Source organism: Numenius arquata, chromosome 6 (assembly GCF_964106895.1).
Source record: "Numenius arquata chromosome 6, bNumArq3.hap1.1, whole genome shotgun sequence".
Classification (NCBI taxonomy): domain Eukaryota; kingdom Metazoa; phylum Chordata; class Aves; order Charadriiformes; family Scolopacidae; genus Numenius; species Numenius arquata.
Window position 1 is genome coordinate 23,672,007 of NC_133581.1, and position 27,473 is coordinate 23,699,479.

Below are 27,473 nucleotides of genomic sequence, written 5' to 3' on the forward strand. Positions count from 1 at the left end.
AGTTTGACTCATTGTAGTAGCATCTGACAACAAATGTGTTCCAATCTGATCGTTGTTTGTGAGTGGAGGGGTTTTATGCAAAGGCCAAAGAATGGATGATAAGCAGGGCCCAAAAGGAAGCAATGCTAAAGGGATTCCTTCTCTTCCAGAGCTTGGTCCGTTGGAGATACACATCCCAACATCTAACCCTTTTGATGATGGATAAAACTTCTACTTCTATAAGGAAGTTAAAATTTGATCCTTGAGTAGAAAACATCTGTTTGCTATTGTAAACTGTGTCAAAGCCAATTGTTTTAAACAAACTTGTTTTAAAAGTGTTTTTTAAGCTTGCTGGTTTTCTTCCCATTCAGGTTTTTGAAAGTACTTGACTAACAGAATATGAGGCATGGAAGAGTTTTAAGGTGATCAGCTGCTTCAGGCTGAGCATCATTGACTTTCCCCAGGTGGATCTAGGCTTCTAAGACAGGCTTTCAGGTAAAAGCTCTTTTGTTTCACAGTTGATGCCATTTAGTAATGAATAAGCTTTCCACAGGGTGTCTTCCAACAATATAGTTGTTTGCTGTCTAGAGGATTAAAAAGTGTATGTTTTGGATGAAAAAGCTAATTAAATTCGTTTGCGCCTCTAACTGTTCTTAGACCATCATTGGGTTATAAATTTTTTTATTTGTAGTGTTTGCTGTGGTGGATGTGTTTCTTTAACCTGATTTGCTATGGAAATCTTCTGAATTCTGTTCAATAAAGTTCAGTGGAATTAGAGCTCTCAAAACTTACGAACTTTGATAGTATGATTTTCAAATGGAGAGACACACTAAAACTAGAATTCCCAGTCAGCAAAAGACAGACAGAATTTATCCTTTATTTATGTTAGGTAGAAGCAGTTGACTGGCCGCTTAACATAAGAATAAACCTGGTTTAGTTAAGGATCATGCTAACAATTCTTTAAAAACAATTATGTTAAGTAATGTGTTTTGAGAATGGTCATGGTTTGTATGCAATATTCGATACACTAGTAGGTGGAAAAGGAGAAATTGCCTATTTTCTGTTTTACAGAAAAGGAAGTAAAAAAATAATTTTTTTGGTGGTTTTTAAGAATACTAGGTTTGAGATTTGGGGATTTTTTTGTTTAAAAATATGTAAGCTTCTGCTTCTAATAATGCATTTTTGGATGTGGTTTGTTTTTTTTTCCTCTTTTCTATGTTAGACAATCCAATGGCAGACCAAAGGATGGACATATCTTCTACAATTAGTGACTTTATGTCACCAGACCCTGCTGACTTGATCTCCAGTTCCCTTAGCACTTCAGGAATGGATTGTAATAGGAAAAGAAAGGGAAGCTCTACTGATTATCAGTAAGTTGGACTTCTCTTGATTTAGCACTGCTAAAAAGAGGTTGTAACAAAACAATACAGTGGTGGGGACGATAGAAATATTTATAGCAATTCTTAAGTAACATTTTCTTGGCAACCTGTCGTAAAGGTTTTAATAAAGGAAAAGGCTACTATGCACTAAGAGGAAAGTTCATTATTTAACAATAAAAATAAACCCTTCATCTCAGTGCAGCCAGAATTGAAGGCTATCAAATGGGGTGAGGCTGAGAAAAGAAGCCTTTGGCTGATAAGGGGGGGAAAAATTAATACTGATGAAATGTACAGTGTGAAGGTTGATTATATTAACCATTTACCTAGAAAATAGAATGTCTGATTAGTGGGAGGGAAGATAGTAAACTCATTAAAAAGCAGGAGCAGAACTGAGAATAGTTCCTTTTCTTCACCTATTTTTTGCCTTTTTAGTCACTTCCTATCAATGTGCCGCCAGCCTTGGCCTGGTGAAGCTATTTTGTTCTCCCAGTTGAACATGAATCTGAATAGTCACTGGTTTGCACCAGTAGATCTGCCTTTCATTTAATCAAGTGATTTAATCTTGTGTTGGTCCTTGACTGTAGGCTATTATTCCTGACAAAATAAAAACTTGGTTTCTTCTGAATCAGTGGTAGAATGTGGTTTTGTTTCAAGAAAGCTGCTTCTCCTTAGGCGAAGCTTGCTAATAACAGTGCTCAGAAGCAGTGTCCAAGCCATTGCTTCGGTCTTGGGGCAGGTGTTTGAAATAAAAAGGAATCACACCAACTCTGCTTTAGAATAGTGAAGGTCATAGTAAAGTTTGTCAAATTTCCAAACGTGTAATGTCTTCTGCACTAGGGTACGCCAAGACTGACCTACTTACTCACTTTGCAAACCTCATATGTATTGTAACTTCACAAAATCTAGCTGCAGGGTAACTTGTGAATGGGTCCTATCCGTTATTAATACAAGTACGTAGTCCATTTTTATGTGACAGCACAGATTTTATCATTGTGGGCCTTTGTATTGTTGACAGTTCTTTTTACAGAGAGGGGTAGAATTTTTAATCCATGCTGAGCATGACAATTGAGACTAAGTTCCCTGTGCATAGGACTTCTTTTTAGGAGAAGTTACCTGCAAAATGTTAAGAACTGTTTAAAGACCACAAAGATACAGCATACGTACCTTCTCTAATATACATTTAGTCTTCCTGAAAAGCACATGACTCCCTCTAGTTGAATCGACTACTACAAAATTCAGTGAACAGCCTCAATCTTACCAACTTCCTCTTCTCTAGAAAGGATTTCTCCATCTTTATTCTTCTGGGTAGGAAGCATTGCTCAAGTCCTGTTTTCCAAAAGACAGCTTGCTCTTGTAAGTTATAATTCTGCCCTTTAGGTTGTGTGTGCATTTTACTAAATACGTGAAAACACTGTTTCCTTGAATCCTAAGTAAAACAAGTTTACAACAGCTGTCGTCATACCACAGTTCATGTTGTGTTGCAAAGGAAATGGTGGCTAGTAAATATTATTTTAAAATAGAACTTAAGGTAGACTTCCTTGATCCCTACTTTTATATGTATGTATTAGTAAATGTTATTCAGAAATGTGACTGTTCAACAGTATTTTTTTGCCTGTTAACAACTAATTTTTTACATAAATTGTCTGAGCGTCCAGTTTTATGCTTCATTTACCAGTGAAGTCAGGGAATAAAGAAGGAAGAACCTGACTGTTTTAGTGCAGTTCTTTGTTCACCTCTCAAGTCCAAGCAAGCATTTTCATCAGCTGCGCTTTCAGCCCTCCACACCAGTTTCTTTTCAATTCTTTCTCCTGCCACTTCTCCAGGAAAATTCCTGTCCAACCTATTGCTTTCACTTCAGGAAAGGTTGTCTGTTCTCCACTATGGTCTGTTTTAGTCAAATGCTGGAATCCAAGACTTCATGCACAGGTCTATAAACAGTTAATTTCTTTTCTTGGGAGTAGAGTTTTCAGTTGAAATAATATATGATCAGAAAACAAACTATCCTGAAGCATTTGTAACTTGCCTTGTACTTCTCTTCAGATTTTGCTTTCTGGGTTTTTCTAAGGCTAAAATGAGTTTTGTCACAACAAGCATCCTGTAGCTAAAGGTGGCATCACAAGTGGAAAACTGATGCCTCGTTTCTGTTTCCAAGTCCTCTTCTAGACCTGCATGCTATTTCTTTGTGAGCATCAGAAGTGCCTTGAGCCATTGACTAAGACAGTAACCCAAATGTGCAAATTGAGAAAACCTTTAGCATTATTCAAACTTCTTTTAAAAACTAATAGCAAAGATAATTGATTTAAAAGTGCAATGAATAATATATGAAAGACTACCACGTTTATTGTTAAGAAAGCTAATGTCCAATGTTGAACAGGAATAACTGGTATGTTAATGGCTAATACGAGAAGATTTTTCATAAGGATCTTATAAAACATAGCCTCTTAACATGTTAAAGCTCAGTGGTATTTCAGGATCGCTTTACAGTCTTGAAGTGATGCCAGAAGTTAGTTTGCATGTAGAAATTCTGTTTAATTTCCTTATGATATGATAAAGTCTGTATAAAGTTCAGAATTAGGACTTTAATACTGACTGAAAAAAATGTTCATCTGTTCTGCTGGGCAGAATCAAAAACTGAGAAACTTGGGATACATTTTTTGGTTTGTTTTGGGGTGGTTTTATATATTTATTTTTTTTTTATTTCTGGCCTTAGAGTCTTCTGAAATCCCATTTATCTAACTACAGGGGCAACATGCATAAAGCACAGATCTTTTGTTTCTGAAGATGAAACAATATCTCAATGATTTGCATAAAGTAATTTAGGTTAGTTGTTTTACTAGTTTTTCATATTAAGTGTAATAAACTATGCTATCTTTTCTTAAAAAGCAGATTTACTTTTTCAGAAAGTAGGTTCATTTAAACAAGCTTGTCACCTTAGAATATGCTCACTGCTATTGTCTTGTTTTCATTGTGCTTTTCATTTCAAATAGAATATAAATTAGCTTGAGAATTTCAACAGAAAATGTAAGACGTTATTCTTATTTCCTATATATGGTGTACTTTATTTTTCTTTCTTTTCAGACTTGATGGCTTTCCTTTTGAGTAAGTATAAATATTTTAATAATCAGTTTCACTTGAAAAAGATGCTTGGTGTTTTTCATTGCTTTTCCCTCCCCTTTTCCTAAAATTAAAAAATTAAACCAGAACAAGCCAGGCTTCGGAGCGTCCATTTAAGCACAATTGTGCAGATTTATATATCAAGGCATTCTCTTCCTAATTCTTTTGTCTAACAGTGCTGTAGTCTTAGGCATTCAACTTTTTTGCACCAGATACCTCTATGGAACACGTTCCTTATTTCTGTACATATGGTTACAGTATTAAAATGTAGTAAGGGGGATCCTTTTTATTCTTCATGCCTTCTTCCTTACATTATTTTTTTTCTTCATGTTGAGGCAAAAGTAAGCCATGTATCTACACTGAAAGTTGTACTAATTTAAAATGTGCCTGGTTAGTTTCATACAGTCTCTCATTCTGTTTGTGCATTTGGCCATTTCCAGTGGTTCACTGGTCTAGATTATTACCATCTCCTACCCCAATATCAACTACCAGAAGGCAAACTGAAGTGTAGAACACACTGGCATCTGCACAAAGTAATTCAGGGCAATTTGTGAATTTTATGCTACGCGCTTTGATAAATGGCTTTGGTTGAACTTTTAACAATAGTAAATGCAAGTTAGTGGCCTTATTTCTGATGAAGGCAAGAAAAATCTGCTTTGATATGGCTTCTTCTTTTCCCTCTAGTTAACTGAAAAACATTTTTATAACAGATGATATCTTTGAACTGCAGCATGTTTTACTGTCAAACACATCAAACTATGCCATTTTGTTAGCTCCAAAGGAGACACAACTAATTTAAGAAAATGTCTTAATATTACAAAAAACACACAACTCCTTTAGTCCTTCTAAGTTCTCATTTTTCTATTCTTATTTTTGTATTTAGGATTTAAAGATGACAGGAATACTTTATTCTAATTTTATGATAGTTTGATAAAAATTTTCCTAATTCTGCTTAATTTGTGATATATTGCTTTATTCTGTTTCTGCAGGGAAGGTATGGATACAGATAAAGATGACCAACATGGAAGGTACTGTTGATACAGTCACTAAAATGTTAGTTCCACAGTACTGACATAGGAACCTGTGTGTCTATACCTGTTTTCAGTGTCATTGTGATGAGGTGTCCTAAATTGTCTCTTTGCTGGGACAAAGGGTTAAGATTGTTAAACTTTGAGCCACAATATTATAAATAATGATATTTTCTGAAAGAAAGGTTAAATATATATTCAAATTCTTTTAAAAAAATAATTTAATGAGGGTCAGTATATATGTAAGATGCATTAGAAGAGTGTTTTTTCGTGTTTTCAACACTTTAAGTTTGTGATACCATTTCTCAACAGATTGGAGTATACAGACCAACAAGGCAGAATAAAAAATGCAAGGTAATATTCTGAAGAAATCTGTTGAAAACAATTGATCTCTTGCCTTTTGCAATAAATGTAATACTTGCATGTGTTTCTTATTGTAAAAATACTTTTTTTCTAGCTTTCACTTTCTCTTATTTTTCCATATTTTTGCACTATTAATAATTTTCATGTATAAACTGCACATAGTTTTGTGAAGATGCTAACTTGGTAGGTAACTTGATTTTAGTCACTTCTGTCAATATTAAAGTTGAAATTGAAGTCTGTATGTGTTTCTGATAATGTTACATTCTTAATCTTGTTCCTTTCAAATTCAATAGTGCGTTAAAATTTTTAACAGTGACTGTAATATAGGAAAATAGAAAACAAAAATAAAATAACTTAGTGTTTATCATAATTTTTCCTGGTTAGGAAGAGTTTAGTTCAAATGGAAAGCTGTAGGATCAGTAGAAGACTTATATTGTCACAGCAAAAGGTAGTTTTCAATACTTAGTACATTCATATAGTATACCGATTATAAATTCTTAGTTGAACGCTTTATTCAATATTTATATACACTGGAATTTGCTTATCTGTGACCTTTATGATTCCAGTTATATTTCAGTGTACGTGCTAAGAATGTATGTGCTAATAACTCTCACACAAATAATGAACAAAAATTGTCTGAAGAATTCTGTATGTAGATAACCTCCTCCTTAAAATTAAGTTGTTCTTTTCATGAGGATAAGAGCGTATTTTTGTGTTTTTGTTATACTGGGTTTGGAGGTGTTTTAATATGATTTATTTACTCATGCTTTTCTGTTTTTCCTCACCACCTTACTTGTTTAGGGAGGCTCACAGTCAAATTGAAAAAAGGCGTAGAGATAAAATGAATAGTTTTATAGATGAACTGGCATCTTTGGTACCAACATGCAACGCTATGTCTCGGAAGCTAGATAAACTCACTGTACTGAGAATGGCTGTCCAGCATATGAAAACATTACGTGGTAAGCTGATTGGGGTGGAGGGGGGACGGGGCAGGGCAGGACTGCAGGAGGATGGCAAAATGGGTTTTCCCCAAAGCCATGTTTTTTTCTCCCCGTTTCTTGCCCTTTTGCCAAAAAGGAGTAAGTTAATGCATTTTGGGAGGACTTCTCCTTTTCTTAGCATTTGATGCTGCGCGTTCATTTATAACTTCCTGGTTCATGGTCCGCTATCCTGATCTTACTGGGAAGTTTGTGAGTGAGGAAAGAATAATTTTCTGTTGTCTGACCTGATTGATCACCATTACTAGATTCAACAAAAGGAAGGCATCTGAGGCTGGAGGGGAGAGAAAAAACATTCAAGTGGCAGTGCACAGTTGAATCTTGCCATGCTCTTGGGCAGGCAATGTGCAAAACTTCTTGGATACAGAGGTTAGATTTTAGGTGTAGCTATTATTTCTACAGGACTTCTGAGGTTTTGTTTTCATACCTTTGGATCTGTGTGAAAGAATTAAAAATACTTTGAAAGTTTAATCTTAATCCTTTTAACCAGTTTCTGTTACAAGCACCTGAAGGGAAACACACAGGTTTGGAAGAGTTAGGATTGTTGCAACTTTCTATATGTCCTAAAGCTTCATATAAGAGCGGATCAGTGCTTGGGTGCAATTGGTGATGATGGTGAAAGCTTAAGCCTTTGAGAAATATGCCCCTGAGAAAAGATAGTGATGCAGCTAATTTAAAGGAAGAGTTGGTGTTCTAGTTTCTAGGAGACCTGGTGTCTTCCAATCATATTTATCTAGTGCTTTTGAAAGGTTTAACTTTTTCTGCCACTGTCATTTGGTTAGGTTAGTACTTCTTAGCAGTTCAGTGGTTACTAATTTGACTCTTTTTTTTGGCTTGAAGGGAATAGAATGAGAAGAATTACTATTTAATAAATAGCTGCCTCATTTGTTGCTAATTTTGGGCTTTTGGCATTGTGAGATGATGTCATTGTAACGTTCTTTTTTGTCTTTGGTATGGAATGAGAGAACTGATTTCTAAGTTTCTAATTGACAATCTGTTTCCATGACCTTGTCATGTTTTACTGAGTTATAAACAGAAGAAATAGTTTGAAGGTTTTTATTCTTGAATCTCTTAGTTTTCATTTCTAATTCTGAAATAGATCATAAATCAAGCATAGCATTTGGGTTAAAATGTATGTTGAGGAACACTTGTATTTCAGGAGGCATTTAATTTGTATTGCTACATAATGCAGTGTTTGTGCGTTAGAAAAAAAGCTTCATCCTTTTTTGGGTTAATACCAACAGAGCTCATGTTGATAGTAAAACAAAACCAAAATTCAACTTTCATTTTAAAGAACATCTGCAATGAATAACAGCATAAGAAGAAGCTGAAGGAAAATTGCTCATTTAAGTGTGTATTGTTAAGCTTGTGATAAGGGGATTTTTTGTTTGTTTGTTTTCTTTAGGTGCCTCAAACCCATATACGGAAGCAAACTATAAGCCTGCTTTTTTATCAGATGATGAATTAAAACATCTTATTCTCAGGGTATGTTTCAGCTTTTAATTAAGAGATGTTAATGGCTGTGGATATAAATCTCCCAAAGCAAAGCACCAGTATTTTTCTGCCTTGTATCTCAGATTAAGAATGTTCTGATTATGGAGGATAATGTAGGAATCTGGAAGACTACTGCATAAAGTCAATGAGTTTTAATGATGACTAGCATCTTTTAATTTAAGCGGAATAATTTAAGAGGCATATCTGAGGATTTTAGTGGTAACCATCACAATCTTCAGTTATTTCATTAAATGAGCCAAAATTACACAAATTGTTTTTGTGCAGACTTTCTGCCATGGGCTACCGTGTCATGATTTTCAGTCTACAGTGATATAACGAACACCCTTTTTGAGGTCACTGATGTAACAAGACTTAGTATGTTTGGCTGCTTGCTGTGTATTTCTTTTGTAGCGTGGAGAGTATGTATCACTTGTCAATAGTTAAGCTGTTCCAGTGGTTTGTGTAATTTGTGAAGCACTGCAGTGTCCAGATGCAGCATATGCAGAATTTAATTTCAGCAGCGTTGTGACTCTAAAGCTAGAAAACTAGGGCCTAATCCTGCATGCTTTTATGTGACTGAAAAAGAGTACTATAGAAATGAGAATTACTGCCTACAGACAAATAAATATCCAGGTTATGTTTGGTTTCTAAAAGAGGAACTATGGAATAAATACAGTTAAAATAATATTTTAAGTTGAAGGCATTATTGAACAGAATCATAATATTATTGTACAAAACATGGATTCTTTCTTCCCATAAAAGTGACTTTAAATTCTGGGCATGATGCCCAGAATTATGCCAAAATTGTTTGCAGATGCAAATAAAACTTTATTGTAATTTCATATCTTGCCTGTTGAGTCAGTTATCTCTAAATGTTAAGGCAGCTCTCCTAGTGTAGAAATTCCACTGTATATAAAGTGTTTTTAAAGGTTATAATGATGCAATGAGGATGTATAACTTAGTAATTTACTTTTTTTTTTTTCTCTCATAATTAGGCAGCAGATGGATTTCTTTTTGTTGTGGGCTGTGACAGAGGGAAGATACTGTTTGTGTCAGAATCTGTCTTCAAGATCCTCAACTACAGTCAGGTATTCTTTTCCATTTTAAGTAATCATAGAATCATAGTGTGGTTTGGGTAGGAAGGGATGTTAAAAATCATCTAGTTCTAACCCCCCTGCCATGAGCAGGAAGGGGCCTTAAGAGATTGAAAGCTTTCTATGATTATGCATTTATATGGAGGGGTATTTATGTGAATAGTTTGTCTTGAAAGCTGAGATTTGTTGCAAAGAACGAACTTTTCTCTCCCACATCATTAAAAGAAGACTGTTTCTGGTTTCCATTTAAACTAAGGAGGTGAACTTTACTTCACTGATTGATGCATTCTGATCAGGGATTTACCCTGAGGCTTGTAAAAGAGTTATCTAATTGGGAGTGTAAGCAAATACTGAAAACTCAGTCTAAAGTTCTTCCAGTAGCTTTACATGAAATTTTTTTACTTAGTTTTCTTTCTGTCTGTTCTGGTTTTGCTAGCATACTTACTCATGGAAGCTGGGAAGCAATTATACCAAAGCCAGGTTTCTAATATATGCTTAATGTGAGGCTTAATTTATATTCTTCATTCTTTCTGTCATCTGTCCTCCTTACCAAATTTTAAAACTATGTTAGCTTCAGAAGTTTTCATCAGCCAGCCAGTTAGTTATATACTAAATACCTACTCATCATGTACATACTGAAAGAGAACATTTGCAATTACGATTTTTTTACTTCAACTGTGCAGCATATGAAGTGAGACTGAAGAGAAACCAAAATATTTGTTAGTGGTGGATTGAGCATGCTATTTCTGCAAAACTCTTATGAAAATAATGACATAAATTACTATGTAACATAGTCATAACTTCAAAATATACAGAGAAAGCATACCTTTGATTAAATCCTGGATCTCAGATGTTTGATATTCCTTGGTTAGACCTGTATGTAAAAGGATTGTTTAGAATGGATGTGCGGTGCATTGACCCTCTCTGGCTGGCAGGTGCCCACCAAAGCTGCTTATCACTCCCCTCCTCAGTTGGACAGGGGAATGAAAATATAACAAAAGGCTCATGGGTCAAGGTAAGGACAGGAAGAGATCATTCACCAATTACTGCTACAGGCAAACAGACTCAACTTGTTTAGTTTAATTTAGTACCAACCAAATCAGAGTAGGATAATGAGAAATGAACCCAAATCTTATAAACACCTTCCACCCACCCCTCTCTTCTTCCTGAGCTCACCTTCACTCCCAATTTCTCTACCTCTTCTCCGTGAGCGGCACATGGGGGACAGGGAATGGGGATTGTGATCAGTTCATCACACGCTGTGTCTGCCGCTCCTCCCTCATTCTCTTCTCCTCATGTTCTCACTCCTCTCTCTGGCTGCAATTGCCATTGCCCAGGGGTTTTCCTGGTTTCTTAAATGTATTATCCCAGAGGCACTACCACCCTCACTGATGGGCTCAGCCTTGGCTGGCAGTGGGTCTGTCTTGGAGCCAGCTGGTATTGGCTCTGTCAGACAGGGGGGAGCCTTCTAGCAGCTTCTCACAGAAGCCACCCCTGTAGCCCCCCCAAATTACCAAAACCTTGTCACACAAACTCAATACAGGATGCTAAAATTGGGAAAATATACTGAACAATTCTTTTATTTTTTGACTGAATATTCAATCTCTACAGAATGATTTGATTGGTCAAAGTTTATTTGATTACCTTCATCCTAAAGACATTGCCAAAGTGAAGGAGCAGCTCTCTTCTTCTGACACTGCACCACGAGAAAGACTTATAGATGCAAAAAGTAAGTATTACCACCTTTTGAAAAAGTGTCATATAGTCTGAATATTTGCCTAATATCAAAAGTTTGTGTGTGAGGTTGTCATGTCTGTCCTCAAACCAGGACAGGGGTGCTGTTTGGATTGTGTGTGATGCAAAGGAAGTTTTAGCTTAAAGACAGAAAAAATGGAAAGAAAAAAAAAAAAAAGAAACAGATCATTTAACCACAGAAACATACAATGGTTAGAACTGCAAGGCACCTTAAAGATCATCGAGTTCCAACTTGCCTTCCATGGGCAGGGACACCACCCACTAGACAGGGTTGCTCCAAGCCCCATCCAGCCTGGCCTTGAACACCTCCAGGGACAGGGCATCCACAACTTCTCTGGGCAACCTGTGCCAGGGTCATCACCCACATAAAGAATTTCTTCCTAATATGTAGTCTAAATCAATCCTCTTTCAGTTTAAAACCATTACCTCTCGTCCTATCACTACACTCCCTGATAAAGAGTCCCTCCCCATCTTTCCGGTAGGATACCTGAATGCAGAAGCTAGTAGGTTTAGCATGCACTCCAGTATGGATGCATTAGTTTAACTGGTTTCACCTGTGTGGTATTCTATCTTTTCCAGGCATCAAAGGTTTCTTTTTTCTCATTGAAGTATTTGTTCTGATCTGTCATTCTCAATCGTCAGAACACACTCAGTATTATTTTGGTCATCTTTAGCTGTCAGTCAAGATAGAGGAATTTATTTATTTAGTACTGGCACTATGACCTAACCTTTCTCTTAGAAGGTTTTTAATCTGGTCCTTGTAATAATATTTCCCTGCTACGTCTCTTAGCTCTGTTCCACTCTGTTGTTTTAAAGTAGTTCTGTATCTGTGTTGCTTTTGAGGTGAGTGGGTGTTTAATTCACTCTCATAACAGGAGTCTGCATTGCTTAAGTAGAAGATGATATCTTAAAACTGCAGATTTCCAGGTCATTAAGTCTCATGCTTGTCAGGAGCAGAAATCTCTAGGATCTCATCTCAAAGAAGCCAAGAGCTCAACTTCAGAAACTGAAGCTGAGGGAGATCATTCCAGGGCAGTGAGCCCAGAGGCTCCAGCTGGATCAGCTGAAGTTTTTCTGGTTCCTGGTTTTGTCTGGTTGTCAAGCATGTATATCCAGTGCTAGCTCCTTTTTTTGTATGCCTCTGACAAAGTTAGGGCAAAAATAAATACTACGAATTACAGTCTTCCCATCTGCTATGATAGACTGATTGGTAGAATTTCAAGAACTCATATTCTTAAGACTACTAGTATGTATGTATTCATTTTTATGTTGGCATGAGTGACTCAGGCACAGCTTGTGCTCTCACTGAACAGCAGGTTGGAATGCATGTGGTGCAGGATGGTCTGACCTCCTTGAGGTGACCTCACTCCATTCTAAAGTTAAGGGAGGCAAACTTTACACTACAATATTGGTATTGTTTTCCTCCTTATGTTAAAAGCCTACAGGACCCTAGAGGTTTTTGTACAATGTTTATAGCTGTTTGTTTATACACATTCCCATGCAGAAATGGTTGAAGTGGATAGCAGGCTGTGGAAAAGATGCTATGTGATTTAAATACTCCATCAGCTCTTGAAGCACTGTCCCCTGGAGCTCCAGCTGGATCACTGGCATTGCTGATACACGTGCTTCTGATGCATGCCAAGTATCTTCCTGTAGCTCTGTTTGTACCAGCGCTCTGCTGTTGGCTCCCAGAGTTGATGTGTGTGTTGGTACTGTGTTTCTCCAGTTACTTTCCAGGGAAAAGAATCTAAGAATCTCCTGTAAGAATATGGTAAAGGTCAGGGCGTGTTCATATGCACTTCTTTGAAGCTGAAGACTTCTTACACATAACTGGAGATCTTGGGGATTTGCAGTCCCTGCTACCTTTTTTCCCCTTTCCATCAGAACAATGAAGAAACTTGCTGTTTAGAAACACACCAGTTGAGGTGGACCTGGAATGTCACTGGGCCTCTTCTGCTCTATGCATGCATTATGTGCTCTCTGGGTGGGTGCTGTGATAGAAAAGCCTTCCAGTCTGAAGGGTCATGGGCCTATTGAGTGACTATATGTATGAAGTACTGCTCTGCTCATGATAAATAATCTCTCTCTATTTTTGATCAGTTGATTAGTGTTCAAAGAAATCAAATTTATTGCAAAACTTGTGTGGATTTTTATAATCTTCTGATAATCTTTGCATTTATAACCCTGTGTTCTCGAGCTTATGTCAATGTTTTCACACTAGAAAGTGTAATCAGAAATTCTAATGTTGATATGGTCAGTTGAGTCCTGCAAATATTCACTTATGAAAAAACTCCAAAATAGGACTTCTGCTTCTGAAAAAGTATATAAAAGGACTTCTGTGAAAGTCCCAGCAACGTTGAAACATCATACAGTTGGGTTGTATGATGCAATAATTTGTATGGTTAACTTTTTACCTGACAAAGGCGGCTTCCTCACTTCCTCTGTTTGCTACAGCTGGACTGCCAGTTAAAACTGATATAACACCCGGGCCATCACGACTGTGCTCTGGAGCAAGACGGTCCTTCTTTTGTAGGATGAAGTGCAATAGACCTTCAGTCAAAGTAGAAGACAAGGATTTTCCTTCAACTTGTTCAAAGAAGAAAGGTAACAATTATACATTTTATTACCAAATGTAATGGCTGTCAGGCTTGGTTTTTTTAGTACAGTTGCTCATTTGCAGTGGTTAATTTTTTTACATTTACTGAACACTGTCAATGTTTCTTATTAAGATACTGAACTATGTCTAGGTCTGTTACTTCTTCATACTTGCCTGCCCATTCCCCCCCAGTAGTAGCTCTTACACACTGTATAAAGCCCAATTCTCCTCTCTGCTTTCTTGAAATTTTTGCAGGCAGTTTGTGCTGGCAGTTCTGGTATGGTTACTGCATCTTCTCCAGACATTGATCGTGTCACATTCAGTCTTGACCTTCTAGCCAATGTCTCCAACAAAGAGGAGCTGTTACCTATTCTGTTTCTTTGCTGCATATTTGACAAGTGATATTTGGATGGATATCCAGCTTAAAAAATGAGATTTTGGGGATTTCAGCTGTGGTTTTGGTACATTATGAGTACTGAAAACATAGCATTTCTACACCAGAAGTGTTTGGTCATAACACTATCAAAGTTGGTAATATTTTTTGCCTCCGCAGGCTATTATTGTAGACATATTGGAATATATATTTAGTCCCAATTTGAAAGTTGCTTCTTTGAGTATTTTGGATAATACATTTGGTATTAGTTAGTGGAAAGTGTCAACTAGAGAACAAAAGGCAACTTCAGTGTTTTGTCTCTGGATGTGACAGCTGCCCCAAGTACTTCATGCTGTGTCTGAACCTAGCAGGAACCTTGGATTGTACTTTACTGCTTATCCCGAGAAAGCCAGTTTGTGCAGTTTTGGATAAGCCTTTTACTGTACCTCTCTTTGAAAGTCGTCTTCCTTGTGGTTTCAAGGCCTGCTCAGTGTTGAGGAATAGGAATTCTCCTTTCAGATACTTACTGACTTATCATTGTGAATCTTCATCCTCACCTCCATGTACAGCTGTCCCCAGTATACCCCAAACAGTGTATATTCTGCCAAATTGTTCCTGTTTTTTGTAGGAGCCCCATGTTAAGTTGAAAAAGCATCCTGTTTATTCATATACTAATTTCTTCAAACAATCCTTTTGATTATTTGCATCCTTTGCTGAAATAATAAAATGTGACGCAGCTTCTACTTAAACATTATCAAAAACAACCTTGGTCTGAACTATGTGGTGTTTCAGTGTAAACAATGGTTTTGCAGAGATAAATTGTTTATTGAATTATCGCAGATTAACTGCATTGAAGCAGGAGTGCTGAAAAATCCCTTAGTGAACAGTATCCCAGATTTCCTGGATACGAGAGGAGATGAATTATTAGCAGAACTGAGATGAAGTTCTTGAAAGCAATATCCATGACCTAACTGCTTTTTTGTTTTGTGGGTTTTTTGTGTGTTTTTTTTTCTTTTTACAGCAGACCGCAAAAGCTTTTGCACTATTCATAGTACAGGATATTTAAAAAGCTGGCCACCAACAAAAATGGGACTAGATGAAGATAATGAACCAGATAACGAGGGTTGTAATTTAAGCTGTCTTGTCGCAATTGGACGGCTGCATCCTCATGTAGTACCACAGCCAGTCAACGGTGAGATCAGGGTGAAACCTACGGAATATGTTTCTCGACATGCAATAGATGGGAAATTTGTTTTCGTAGATCAGAGGTAAGAATACTTGTAATAACTTTCACAATAAGTCACTGTCCAACAGTGCTTCACTGACAGCTTTACTTAAAGCAATGTAAATACTACTGAAAAAATAAATGACTGTTCTTTGCAGCTTTTTACTAAACCCTGACTGCAAGTTATTTTGGTTCTTGAGACCCAGCTCAAAGCTATTACTGTGTATTTATTCAATATTTCTGATTAAATTTTAAAAAACCCCACCCAAAACCTCCAAAATATGGCTTACTAGACAGAATAATCCAGGGATCGTTTCTGCCCATTTGTTAAGGGAATGTGTATGATGTGTAATCCTCAGAAGAATATGCTGTCCTGTTTTTAAACTGGACTTAGTAATTACAACCTTTGTCTTGTTTGAAAACTTTTGCAAAGACTACAGAGTTAAGTTACGGCACAGGCTGCATCAGGCTTTGATAGCATATACATTTATTTAACTATATACTTAGGTACATTCTGCTGAATTAATACTTCTGTATGTGATCTTTTGTATTTATAAGAAAAGAAGCTTTTCATAAGCTTTGCTTCTTGGAAAAGGTTTGAGAACTTGTACCAGTGTGGTATCTTCTTTCAAATATCAATTTTATGTATTATCTAAAAGGCTAATTCTTATATTTTTCAAAAGAAATTGCTTGAATTTTCTTAAGAAGCAGAGAGACATGACCTGGGTCTTCCTTCAAAATAACTGGCATCGTCAAAGGAAAAAAGGTGGTTGAAGAATGTTAATGGAGGGTTTCTGTTGGGTTGGTTGAGAAGGGCTTGTTTGGTTCCCTTCCTTGTCAAGATGGATTGAGACTGCCCAGATGGGACTGTTTCAGGTTGCCTGTGGCTTAGGCTTAGTTGCTCATAATGTAAAAGAAGGCCAGGCTCCAAACTCTGCCAGAATCTGCCTGCTGGAATTTGTTTCGGGGTGTGTCTAGCGTGTCAGCTGACTTCTAGTGGACTTTGAGGGGAAATAAGAGCTGATAGTCTTGAGAGGAAGTGCAGTAAGGAAAATTTTTTATTTTTTTTTTTCGGGTGGGGGTGTGTGCGTGTTGTCTGGTCTCATTGGGGTGGTTGGGTTTTCGGGCTTGGGGCCTTTGGGTTTGAGTTGGTTGTTGGGTTTTTTTGGTTGGGTTGTTTGTTTTTTTTTTTTTAATTTGATGGAAATCTTTTTGAACTACCAGCTCTTCAGCAGCAGCACTTAGAGCTGGTGATCACTCTGGGAGTTACGAGAACATTTGCAGACTTCTGTTGCTCAGAAAGCGTGCCGTTCTGCCGTGCCAAAGTATGGTAGTTTTTGAATGAGTTTTCTTTTCAAAAGATCGGATGTATTCCCCTGGTGGATAATTTTGAAATATTTCTAAAATATTAAGGCTCAGAAAATTGGATTTAAACACATATGCTCTTATTTAATTGTTTTCCAGCTGTTGTTTACAGACCTTGGAATGTGTATACTGCTTCAAAGGGATCTTTGAAAAGGAATTTTGTAGAAGTAAGCCTCATCTGTAGGCTTAAACATGGCATCCTACGTTCCCTGCTTCCACTGGAGAATATTTAGGCACCTGTAAAAGCTGAAAACTATTAATTTATTTCTGTATTGAGGGTTTTTTGTTCATACAGACTTGCACTGTTCCCTTGTCATTTACCCAAGGGAATCTGGGAAAGAAACTCTTTCTAACTTTTTGTGTTTATGGATTGCATGGTCCCTGAAGAAGAACTGCTATAGATTAGGTACCAACTAGCTGGGCTACCGCACTCAGAGAACTACTTAACAGTTCACTGTCAAAGTGGCAGGCTCCACTGAACAGAGTTTGAAAGAGAACCATCCCATCTCTTACTTCTTCAGTAGTTCTAACGACTCTGGATGGTGAATGTGAGAGTAAAATTAAGTTTATTATCTATGCAGATGACATCATATTAAAGCTTCAAAATTCAAAGCTGCTTTGTTAAGTCGGAAAAGGAAGCTAAGGAAAAAAAAGTAAATAAAGGATGAAATTCAAGAAGGATGAGAACAATTTCCTTCCTTGCTTAATAGAATATGGTCGGATATTGAAATCACTGAGTCTTTTGACATCAGCTGTAATTTGGTGCATCTTCTCCGTTCCAAAAAAGCCTGTTTATCCTGCTATGAATGTACATGTAAACAATTTGACAAGTTGCTTACTGATGCCCGTAGTGGCTGTTACCCATCTGTGTCAAGTTTCCCACCACTCCAGTTCTGTTAAAAGGTTTGATTACTGAAATTCGTGGAAAATTACTGGAATAAGGCTGACTTGGTTCCTAGGTCTTCGTTTTTAAAGATAGGCTCTGTGTTTTGCTGCTTCGTGGTTTTCCACAGGCTCTCAGAGATAATTCATCAAAGCAGTCTTCGAGCTGTCAGCAGTTTAAGTGTCCTGGGATAAGGTTCACCAGACAAAGGCCAGTTTGAAAATTTCTGTTATGTAAATGGTTGTAATGTTTCCTTCTCCAAGGCTGAGGTCTTAGAGCTGTCATTGAGGACTTCAGGTGTAAGCCACCTGGTTGGTACTGAATACTTTTAGTCTGCCTGGGAAAATACAAAAATGACCTGCATTTAAATACTATGGATTTTGTGCTGCAGTGCTTTTCCTGCTGTTCTTATTCATAATTATTAATATGTAGTCATTTCTACATCTTATAATACTTCATTTGGGCTTTTTTTTAGATTGCAGAAGAGGTGATGATCTACCTAGGTTTGTTCCTTATTACCTTTTCATTTTTATTTGCATTGGAATAGTTTGGAATTGTGACTCTTGCACTGATTTATTCAAGGAACTATCTTTTTTCCTTCAGTAAATTTTCTTCTAAGAAATGTACAAAATCAAAGTTCACTAGTTTTGTTTGCTCTCCATTCCCGTGAGTGAGGATCTCAAACTCTTACACTGGAGTCATTCAGCCATCTTACTTTCTATTCTGATGTTCTTGAGCAGTTTCTCTAGGGCTCCTGCAGATTTGATTCTGACCATGTTCTCTATCTCTTAAATTAACTGGTGCACATTTCAAGGTCTTCCTGGCTGGCTTGTCCTGCCTTGTTCCTTTCTCAACTGTATCTCCGTTCACTAGAAGTCCTAGAATGATTTCTCAAGTGGCAGCTGTGCGCCATGGTAGCAGTAATGTACTCTCCCTCAGATACCCTCAAAAGTCTGTCTTACGCTATCGTCTGGGGGCTGGAGGCAAGCGTACACATCCCTCATGTACAAGGTGACTGCAATTCTCCCTTGCTCCCTCCCCCAATCCTCATCTGTTATTTTTCATGTATTCTGGATTAGATGAGTTGCTCTAATAAAGTTGTTACAGCTTTTAAGTCATTAACAGCTCAAGAAATAATTCTTGTCTTCTTGTTTTAACATACAAGAAGCATACTGGCCCACTATAGGGGTGTTCAGCATAATGGTGTTCAGCATACTGGCCCACTGTAGCTGCTTCTTGTTGAGAACGACCCTTTCACCTCGTGTTAGGCTGTTGTATAGCTTATTGTCACCTTACCTGCGGTGTTGCTTTGCCTTTTCCCCTTGAACTTAGTTTAAGGCTTCAGTTACAAAGTTGATGCACAAAGTCATCTTTTCCTAGTTTCTTGAGATATCCTCCATCTTTGCCAACAGCTCCTTGAACACAACCCAAGAGTCAGGTGAAGAATCCATGCCTTTCGCACGTTGCAGATCACAGGCATATTTCCTTCTAAACTTTTCTGATGAGGAAGAAAATGAGTTGACTTTGTGGCTGGTTCTGATTGAATGAAACTTTACTTGCTTCATACTCCTGTCCGATTTAAATGAGTCACACACAGTAGGTCTTGTAGTGCTTATTCAGGAAGCTTCTATTTGTTAAACTTTCTTTTTTATGGGTGTGGGTTCAGTGTTTGGTGTAGGGTTGGTTTTTTTTGTCCCACTCTTAAAGTGAGAAAATTCTTCCAAAACATTTGTTATACCACAATTTGGCCTCTGTGCAGCAGCAAGAGCACTATGGGTACACAAAGGAACACGGCAGTTTGTTGAACCTTAGGTGTCTATATTTCAATGGCATCTTATGTAGAAGGCTTTGTGTTATCTTGTGGCTGTTGCAAGTCAGCTTTATTCAAGTTTAAATTCTCAAAACTATAATATACCTCTAAAGCTATTTAGAAAGTCTTACATCCCATCCAGTGGTGATCAGTCAAATATAATACCTGAGGGCTGTTGTGTTACGTACTTTTTTAAGTACCTGAGAATGAAAGAGTGTTCCTAATGATTTATTTTTTTTTAACCTTCTAAGCTGAAAATACCTTTCCGCATTACTTGAGCCTTATGCAACTTCACTGTGAGTTTTAGTAATCTGTTACTAATACTTCAATTTTTTTTCTTTTTTTTTTTTTCTCTACCTCCTTTCCCCAAGGGCAACAGCCATTTTGGCATACTTACCCCAGGAACTTCTAGGTACTTCGTGTTATGAATATTTTCATCAAGATGATATAGCACATCTTGCAGAATGCCATAGACAAGGTATGATTATTAATAATTACGTAAAGAAATTTTGTAAAAATATTGGGAACACTTGTGTATTAGGAAAACCAAACTAACTTGAAAAGATTTGGATATCTCTGTGTTTGCAAATACTTTAGTTAAGAACATTGTGCTGCATGTGCCAGACAATATGATTATCTTAGACTTCTATGGATTTTTAGTGAATATATGATTTTCAGATTGGGTGAGGGGGGATGACTGCAGAAATAGCAGTTTTCTTCAGGGATGGAGGGAGGAATTAACTTGAGTTTTCTCTGGTAAGGGCTCTACTTATATAGTCATGGTGCCTGTTTGACACACGGTTTACTTGCTTTCTGTCTGTCTTTAGTTTTGCAGACAAGAGAAAAAATTACAACTAACTGCTACAAGTTTAAAATAAAAGATGGCTCTTTTATTACATTGCGGAGTCGCTGGTTCAGTTTCATGAACCCTTGGACCAAAGAAGTAGAATATATTGTCTCAACAAACACAGTCGTTTCGTAAGTATTTTTCCCTTAGCAGATGTATGTAAATGCTGGTTGCTTTGCTTTCTTTTCCCTGTTTCCACTTAAACCCTGAAGTGGGGCTTTGAACAACCTGGTCTAGTGGGAGGTGGCCTTGCCCATGGCAGGGGCGTTGGAACTCGATGATTCTATGATTCCATTCTGCCTCACTGGCAGAGTGACTGTTTTGCGGGGTTTTCTGTCACTGATTCTTCTAATTCTTGAAATCCACAGCACCAACGTACTTGATAGTGGAGACGCAGCCTTTCCACAGCTTGCGGCTTCTCCACACAGCATGGACAGTGTGCTTCAGGCTGGAGAAGGTAACTACTGTACTGTGAGGAAATTATTGGCAGCTGTGCCTGTTAGCAACTAATCCTGCACGCACAAATTTGCTGCATTGAGAATTTGTTAACATAATGAAGAAAAATAAGTTTTAGGGCAAAAAAGTGCTAATGCAGTTCTTGCCCTGTTGAACTTAAATATCAATTTTGGATATAAGCTGGTCAAAGAAAAGTGAATGAGCCAGTTAAAAGAAACAAGTACAAACAGGGTTGGAGGAGTGACATAGAGGGGAAATGTATGCCTTCCTGCATGGCACTATTTGTACATCATCCCACAGTGAATTCACATTCTGTGGTTGGTGCAGATGATTACTCAGGGGGTGAATGGATCATAAATATAGTTTGGCCATTTGGCATATTGCCCCTCACCTGCCCTTGATTTGACTGACGTTTTGTCAAGATATGAAGACTGACCTCTGGTAGTCATCACGGGTTTGTCACGATTGCTGCACAACACTGAACCATCTTTTCTAATACGTGGCAGGCGGCATAATGTGGAGCAGAGCTTGATTTAATAATGAGGGGTTACTGGGGCAGGATTGAAGTGTGGTGGAATAGAAGCATATAGTGACAGCCCATAGATGAAAGATGGGGAGAAGAGAGATGGTGATAGTAATGAGATTCTTTCCAAAGAGTTGGGAACCATTGCTTTTAGAGACGCTGTTTACTAGATACTACTCTCATCGGCTATGCCTTTATAGCTGTAGAGCGAGGATATTGCACAGCTGGAATTACTTTGTAAGTTGTACCCAATACACTTGGAGAAGAGTGCAAGACTTCAGCAAAGCTGGACTTTTCACTTGTATCTATCTGTTCTTAAAAATGAGGTTCAGTACATCAAACTGTGGAAGGGGAAGGGTGGCAAAGCATGGGACAGCTGACAGTGGTAGGAAGAGAAGCTGCCAGGTAGGCACGATGGTTACTAATTGAAGGTGGAGTAATGGCAGTAACGTGCTGTCTGGGCCTTCTGAAAATAGGAAAAAGTATAGAACAAACTGTTCTATAGTAGGATAAGCTTATTCTTACCACGACACAGCTTTTGAAAAGAAACCAGCTGTATAGTATCATCATACTGGACAGTTCTTGTCCCCAGAAAAGAAAGTTAATTGAGTGAGATTTAATTTCAGGTGGTTCTGGCTCTGCTAAGCATTTGATGACCTTTTAGGAGAACCTTCTCAGCTACTGATGGGTCTGAGCCACAGATACTGAGGGTTGCTATTGTTAAATATTAATTTCTAAATAAAGGCAATTTCCCGTTATGCATAAGCAATAATAAGGGCTTGCTTGCTCTCTCAGTATGTGATCTTTTATTCACAATGTCTTGGAATATACTGGGCTCCTTCCCGACTACCTCTCAAGTGTTCTACAAGTGTCAAATCACATTAAAGTAACAGTGAGCTTCTAACTGTTTAGACCTCACTTTCTCCTCCATTTTTAGATACTTGCAGTTACCTACAGGGGGTTTATTTATGTTCATCAGGGAGCTTGGGCTTATCCCATACTGAATGGAATATGGGCTGGCAAATCGTTCACACGTAGCAAAGAACAAACATGTTTGGAGATGAACTTATTCAGGCACAGAATAAAGCAGGCCTGACAAGCTATTCTTTACCAAGTCTGGATGAGAGGTGCTACCAGATGCTTGAAATAACCAGAATCTGGTAAGAGTCAGGGGTATGTTATGTACCCGCTGGCACAGAGGGGTGTCTAAGAGACACAGCATAGCTCAGTGCAAGTCAGAGCTTTCCATAGATTTGAAGGTACTCATTGTAAATAAATACAGTTCAGAAAGTCCTGCAGCTTTTCAAAACATGCCTAAACATAAACATTTTTTGTTTTGGAAAAGGTTTGCAAGTGTTTATTTGACCTTAAGATATCTACTCATTTCAGGTGGCCCAAAAAGGACCCATCCCACTGTGCCTGGAATTCCAGGTGGAACAAGAGCTGGGGCAGGTAAAATAGGGAGGATGATTGCTGAAGAAATCATGGAGATTCACAGGTGAGAGAAAATTAAGTTAGAGGAAAATCAGTACGATACAACTGTATTTTATAAGTAGACAGCTACAGATGCCTATTCAGAACACCTCAGGCAGTCAAAGCCCATAGTGAAAGAATGAAAAAGTTACAGCCTTCCAGCTTTCTACTGTGAAAGACTAACGTTAGAACTTTTTTTGGTAATGGTGATAATTATCTGTTTACCAGAAATGGTAGTTAAAAATAACAGCTAATGAGAAACAAAATCCAGGCCATTTTTCCAATCACTTAAGGGTGTAAGTGGCACAACCTCCAAATGCCAAATCTACTGACTCCGTGCCAAAAAAGTAATGTTTGTTTTCACGTGATCCACTTTGCTCAGATCCTTTTAGAGTTGTTAGATACGTAAGTTCAGCTTGTGCAGTTCTCCCACAGCTCTTTGAGCAAGGACACAATGATTAAGCCAGCGCTGCCTCCCCGGGGGCAGTCTGTCTAAAAGTCAAGATGTAGTTCTGGTTTAAATGAGAACTCTTCTACCACCCTTCAGGAATGGACTGCAGCAATACGTAGCTGTTTCTCACAACAGCCATCTCATCTCTCACCCGTGTGAGCAGCTACTTTCAGTGGGTATCACTTAATTTCTACTGGCTAACACGCTCCATTCTTCATGAATTTCCTTTTGGGAATTGTTCCCTTTCCTATAAAAGTGGTCTCATCCAGCAGATGTATTTTAACCATACCGAGCTGCAATTCAGGAAAACATTCAGTCTGTTTCCTATAGTTTTGTTTCTGCTGCAGGCCAGAGACTACTTATGTCATTGTTTAAGAGAACAGCAGACCTATCACATACGGCTTCTTCCCTGTCTATTAGAATAGGAAGAAGGAGAAAAAAAAAGAAAAAAAAAAAGCCACAACCAAAAAGGCCACACTAAGGCCAATACTTTGAAACTTAACCATCCCTTTTAGAAGCTGTAAAACACTTAATTAGCCCAGTGAGTGTAGTAGTATAGCTTATCACCCATGTTTTCATTTCATTTCAAGACCCTGGGTTAGTTCCAGTCCTTTTTCAGCAGCTGTTACTATTTTCCAAAGCTGCCTTCTGTTCAGCTTTCCCAGGGGAACTCTGCCAAGGATAAGATTCCCATTTCCATTGCTTTTCTCTGTAAATACCCCTCCTCCCTTTAGTCTAGAGATTTGTTGGTTCTATAGTTAACTCATTATTCATTAATTTAAAAAATTATATTTGATCAAGCTATGGAAAACTGAAGTGGAAAATGCTGCTTCAGACAGTTTAAAAACAAATAATTAACTGTACCAACTGTCCAGTGTACTTCTGTAGCAGTAGCTCACTTAAGGAGTCTAGGTTACTGTGACTGAGGCAGCTTGAATTCTTAGCAGGTCTAAACTGAAGTGAAATACAAAAAAAATGAGGCTTTCCTCAGTACCCAGGACTTTTTCTTTCTTAGTCTCTGTGAAGACTGTACAGGAGCAAATAAAAGTGGGGAGGGGGTAAAGCTTGTGGACTGGGCAAGCTGGAAAGTTTACGCTCAACTGTTTCTCTAGCTGCAAATAAAAACATTGCTACTGCTGATTTGAGTAACACTGGAAAAGTGAGGAAATTACAAAAAGAAAGTTCATGCTTATGCCACCTTATAATAAAGTTGGCCTTTGAAACTCCTGAGTCTCAAAGTTGCTGGTAAATTCATTCCTTATTTTATCTGTATTTTAGGATAAGGGGATCATCACCTTCTAGCTGCGGTTCAAGTCCACTGAACATCACCAGCACACCACCACCAGACACTTCCTCCCCAGGAGGCAAGAAGGTAAGAACAAGCTTTACAAACAGCCTTGTAGCAATAGCGGCAACACGAGAGCATGTTCACAAAATTACAGGTCATGTTGAACTCTGGCTGCTTGGCTGAAGCAAGTCTGACAGCAAGTCAAAGTGGCCAAAATCCCTTTACAGTAGTCCCTGAAGTGCAGAGACCAGTAGTTTTTGAACACTGGCAGCTTTCCACATGCTCTTTAGATTTTCTTTTCTTTTTTTTTTTTTTTTTTTATTTAAGAGAGCTGCCAGAAGCAGCTCTCCACATCTCTTGATCCTCCAAAAACTCTTTAACACCACACACTGGTGAACGCTGGAAATGCCACCATTTAAGCACTTGCTGGGCTCAAATGAATCACAGCAGTTTTACTGTACTGCTGTAGCACAAAATATGACAATTAGATGCTTTACTGTGCACTGACGGTTTATTTTTAAATCAATACCATGCACTGTACCTTGTTCTAAGATTACTTGAGTAGCACTCACATACCATTACCAACACTTAAACCGCCTGAGCGCTGTACTGGCTGCATTTAAGTCATCTAGTAAATTGCTGCTTATGGTAGGTATATATTCAAGGCAAGAAGAGCACTTATCCAAATCCTTATTCTGTGCATTCAAACTCTGCCTCAGAGTTACTTTTTCCCCCAGAAATGTTTATGATTATACACAAGAATTGCTTGTACTGGAGCATATAGCTAACAGTAACTATTTCTGTCTATTCCCGGCTTGCTTTGTTTTTGAAATAAAACTTGAAGTTGGAACAAACTGAGTTATAATTCTAGGAGCAGTTATTCTTGCTCCTTCTGCCCTACAATAATTCAACAGCTACATATAAAAAGGGCTACTGTAACAGAATAAAGGAAAATACACATGGAGAGTTGGGTATTTCTGGTACCACCTCAATATTTCTAGGTTTGCTAAAAACAATACAAGTTCCAGCTGAAGCTGCCCTCAGAAGGGAGCTCGCAAGTACTCACCTTCCAGTGTACACACACCAGAGCAGTTCAAAACTGTGGTTCCAGTTCAGCTGTTCCCTTGCGATGTAAGAATCCTCGGGAGGTTTTTCGATTTCTGATGAGCTCTGGCGTACACAGTGCTGCTGTGCTGCTCCGTACCAAAAACTGGTTAGGCTTGTGGTGCAGGAGCAATGCTCAGCTCATGCAGTCTGTCTGTGCCCGGTAGGATTTCACTCCTAAAATGAAGGACCTTAGTTGGCAGTACTTTACACGTACTGCATTTGTAAATTCAAGAGCATTCTGTAGTTAGCTGCAATTGCTATCGCTTGCAGATGGAACACTTACAAAGATGACCCACAGAAATCCCCAGAGGACTTTTTTCTAGTTTTTCAGAATTTACTTTCAGAAGTTTAGCATGTAGTACAGACTTGATATCTTCCTTTCTGGTGGCCATATTCTGTCCATCTTATGCTTGCTTGATGGGCATAACATGGAGGAAGTAGTTCCTGGTTTATAACTAGTCTGATTAGCTAGCCTTTAGGTGGTGTTTTTTGCAGTAAGTCCATCTTCCCTGTATTAAAAATCCCAATAGAGGACAATTTAAAACTCAATGGAATGATTCATGCTGGTTTATGGCTTCTGTTTTTTCTTTCAAGATCTTGAATGGTGGCACTCCAGACATTTCTTCAGCTGGGTTACTGTCTGGGCAAATCCAAGATAACTCTGGTTACCCGTATTCTGACAACTCCTCTATTCTTGGTAAGTGAAGTCAAGTCATGCGCTAACATGCCTCAATACCAACTAAACACATATAGACAACTGTAACAAGATGAGCTTGTCCTTATGAAGCATACTGGTCACTTTCTAAGGAATGACCTAACCTTTGTACCCCTACACCAGGCATCAGGGGTATTCCTGAAACACTGTGGTAACCTGGATATCAAACAGGCTCACACTCCCAGCATTGTTCAGCCTGCTCAGTTGTTCTACTTCAAGTCACGTGGCAAGTGCCCAGAGCAAGTGAAGTGCACAAAATAACACTGAACTTCTGACAACTTACTGTATTTATGCTTACAGGGGAGAACTCTCATATAGGCATTGACATGATTGACAATGATCAAGGATCCAGCAGCCCTAGCAACGATGAGGCGGCAATGGCAGTCATAATGAGCCTTCTTGAAGCAGATGCAGGTCTTGGTGGCCCCGTAGACTTCAGTGATTTGCCATGGCCCTTGTAAATGATGCACCTGGCTTCAACATCCAAATATCAAAGTGCATTTACTGGTGGAGTTCTACAGTCTGTGAAACTTGTTGGACTGAGAAGCTTTTATGTACGGATTTCATAAAAGCTGTATCAGAATGCAACTCATCCTACCATGTGTAAGTTCAGACAAAGTGGAATAACCTGCTACAGTGTTCTGTGTTGATTTGGTTAGCTGTGTATAGCTTGCAATACTTGTATATTTTGGATTCTGTTGTTTGAAGTTTTTTTTTAAATCACTGTGCAACTCACTGGCATCAGTGGTAGCTTTTATATGCAAATGACCATTTCAGATGTATGGTGTGTTTTTACACTGCAAAACAGTCCCCATGTGGATATTTCTTATACTAATTGTACCATAAAGCTGTTTATTCTTTCTTGTAAGAATCCTTTACTATAAATATTGTTAAAGTGTAATGTATTAGACAGTTAAATATTTTTAAAATAAATGTTTCCCTTGTTCTAAGATGGAGCATTTACTTTGATAATAAATTTGATAAAACCCTGCCGAAGGTGCATGCTAGAAGCAGTTGCCTATTTATCATTTCTTTAGCCACGGGGGGAAAAGGGAGGAAAAACAATGACTTACAGAGACTTACAAGGTTTTGTCACGACAGTAAATTTCTAGAGAAGCTATTATTGCTTACTCTAAGATTCAGGCTTATACTAAGAA

At 38.0% G+C, this 27,473-nt stretch overlaps 1 protein-coding gene across 7 annotated transcripts; it reads left to right on the plus strand.

Annotated features, from left to right (window-relative positions):
• Window positions 1-1,209: 1,209 nt before the first annotated feature.
• Window positions 1,210-27,306, plus strand: BMAL1 (basic helix-loop-helix ARNT like 1). 7 transcript variants are annotated; one of them, XM_074149517.1, is made up of 17 exons: window positions 1,210-1,349; window positions 4,437-4,457; window positions 5,462-5,500; window positions 5,813-5,854; window positions 6,665-6,822; window positions 8,267-8,346; window positions 9,351-9,443; window positions 11,061-11,178; window positions 13,659-13,808; window positions 15,198-15,441; window positions 19,828-19,934; window positions 20,284-20,434; window positions 20,672-20,760; window positions 22,672-22,780; window positions 24,485-24,578; window positions 26,196-26,298; window positions 26,617-27,306. In XM_074149517.1, the coding sequence occupies exons 1-17, from the start codon at window positions 1,210-1,212 to the stop codon at window positions 26,775-26,777; spliced, it is 1,899 nt and encodes a 632-aa protein (XP_074005618.1). In that variant the 3' UTR covers window positions 26,778-27,306. The 7 variants fall into 7 exon arrangements, with proteins under 7 accessions (XP_074005618.1, XP_074005617.1, XP_074005621.1 ...); XM_074149516.1 differs by having other exon boundaries at window positions 15,195-15,441; window positions 26,617-27,263; XM_074149520.1 differs by lacking the exon at window positions 4,437-4,457.
• Window positions 27,307-27,473: the final 167 nt, after the last annotated feature.

Coding starts and splice junctions, on each gene's coding strand:
- BMAL1 (XM_074149516.1), top strand. CDS start 1,210: ATGGCAGACCAAAGGATGGACATATCTTCTACAATTAGTGACTTTATG. Junction 6,823..8,266: donor GCATATGAAAACATTACGTG/GTAAGCTGATTG, acceptor TGTTTTCTTTAG/GTGCCTCAAACCCATATACG. Junction 15,442..19,827: donor TTTGTTTTCGTAGATCAGAG/GTAAGAATACTT, acceptor CCTTTCCCCAAG/GGCAACAGCCATTTTGGCAT.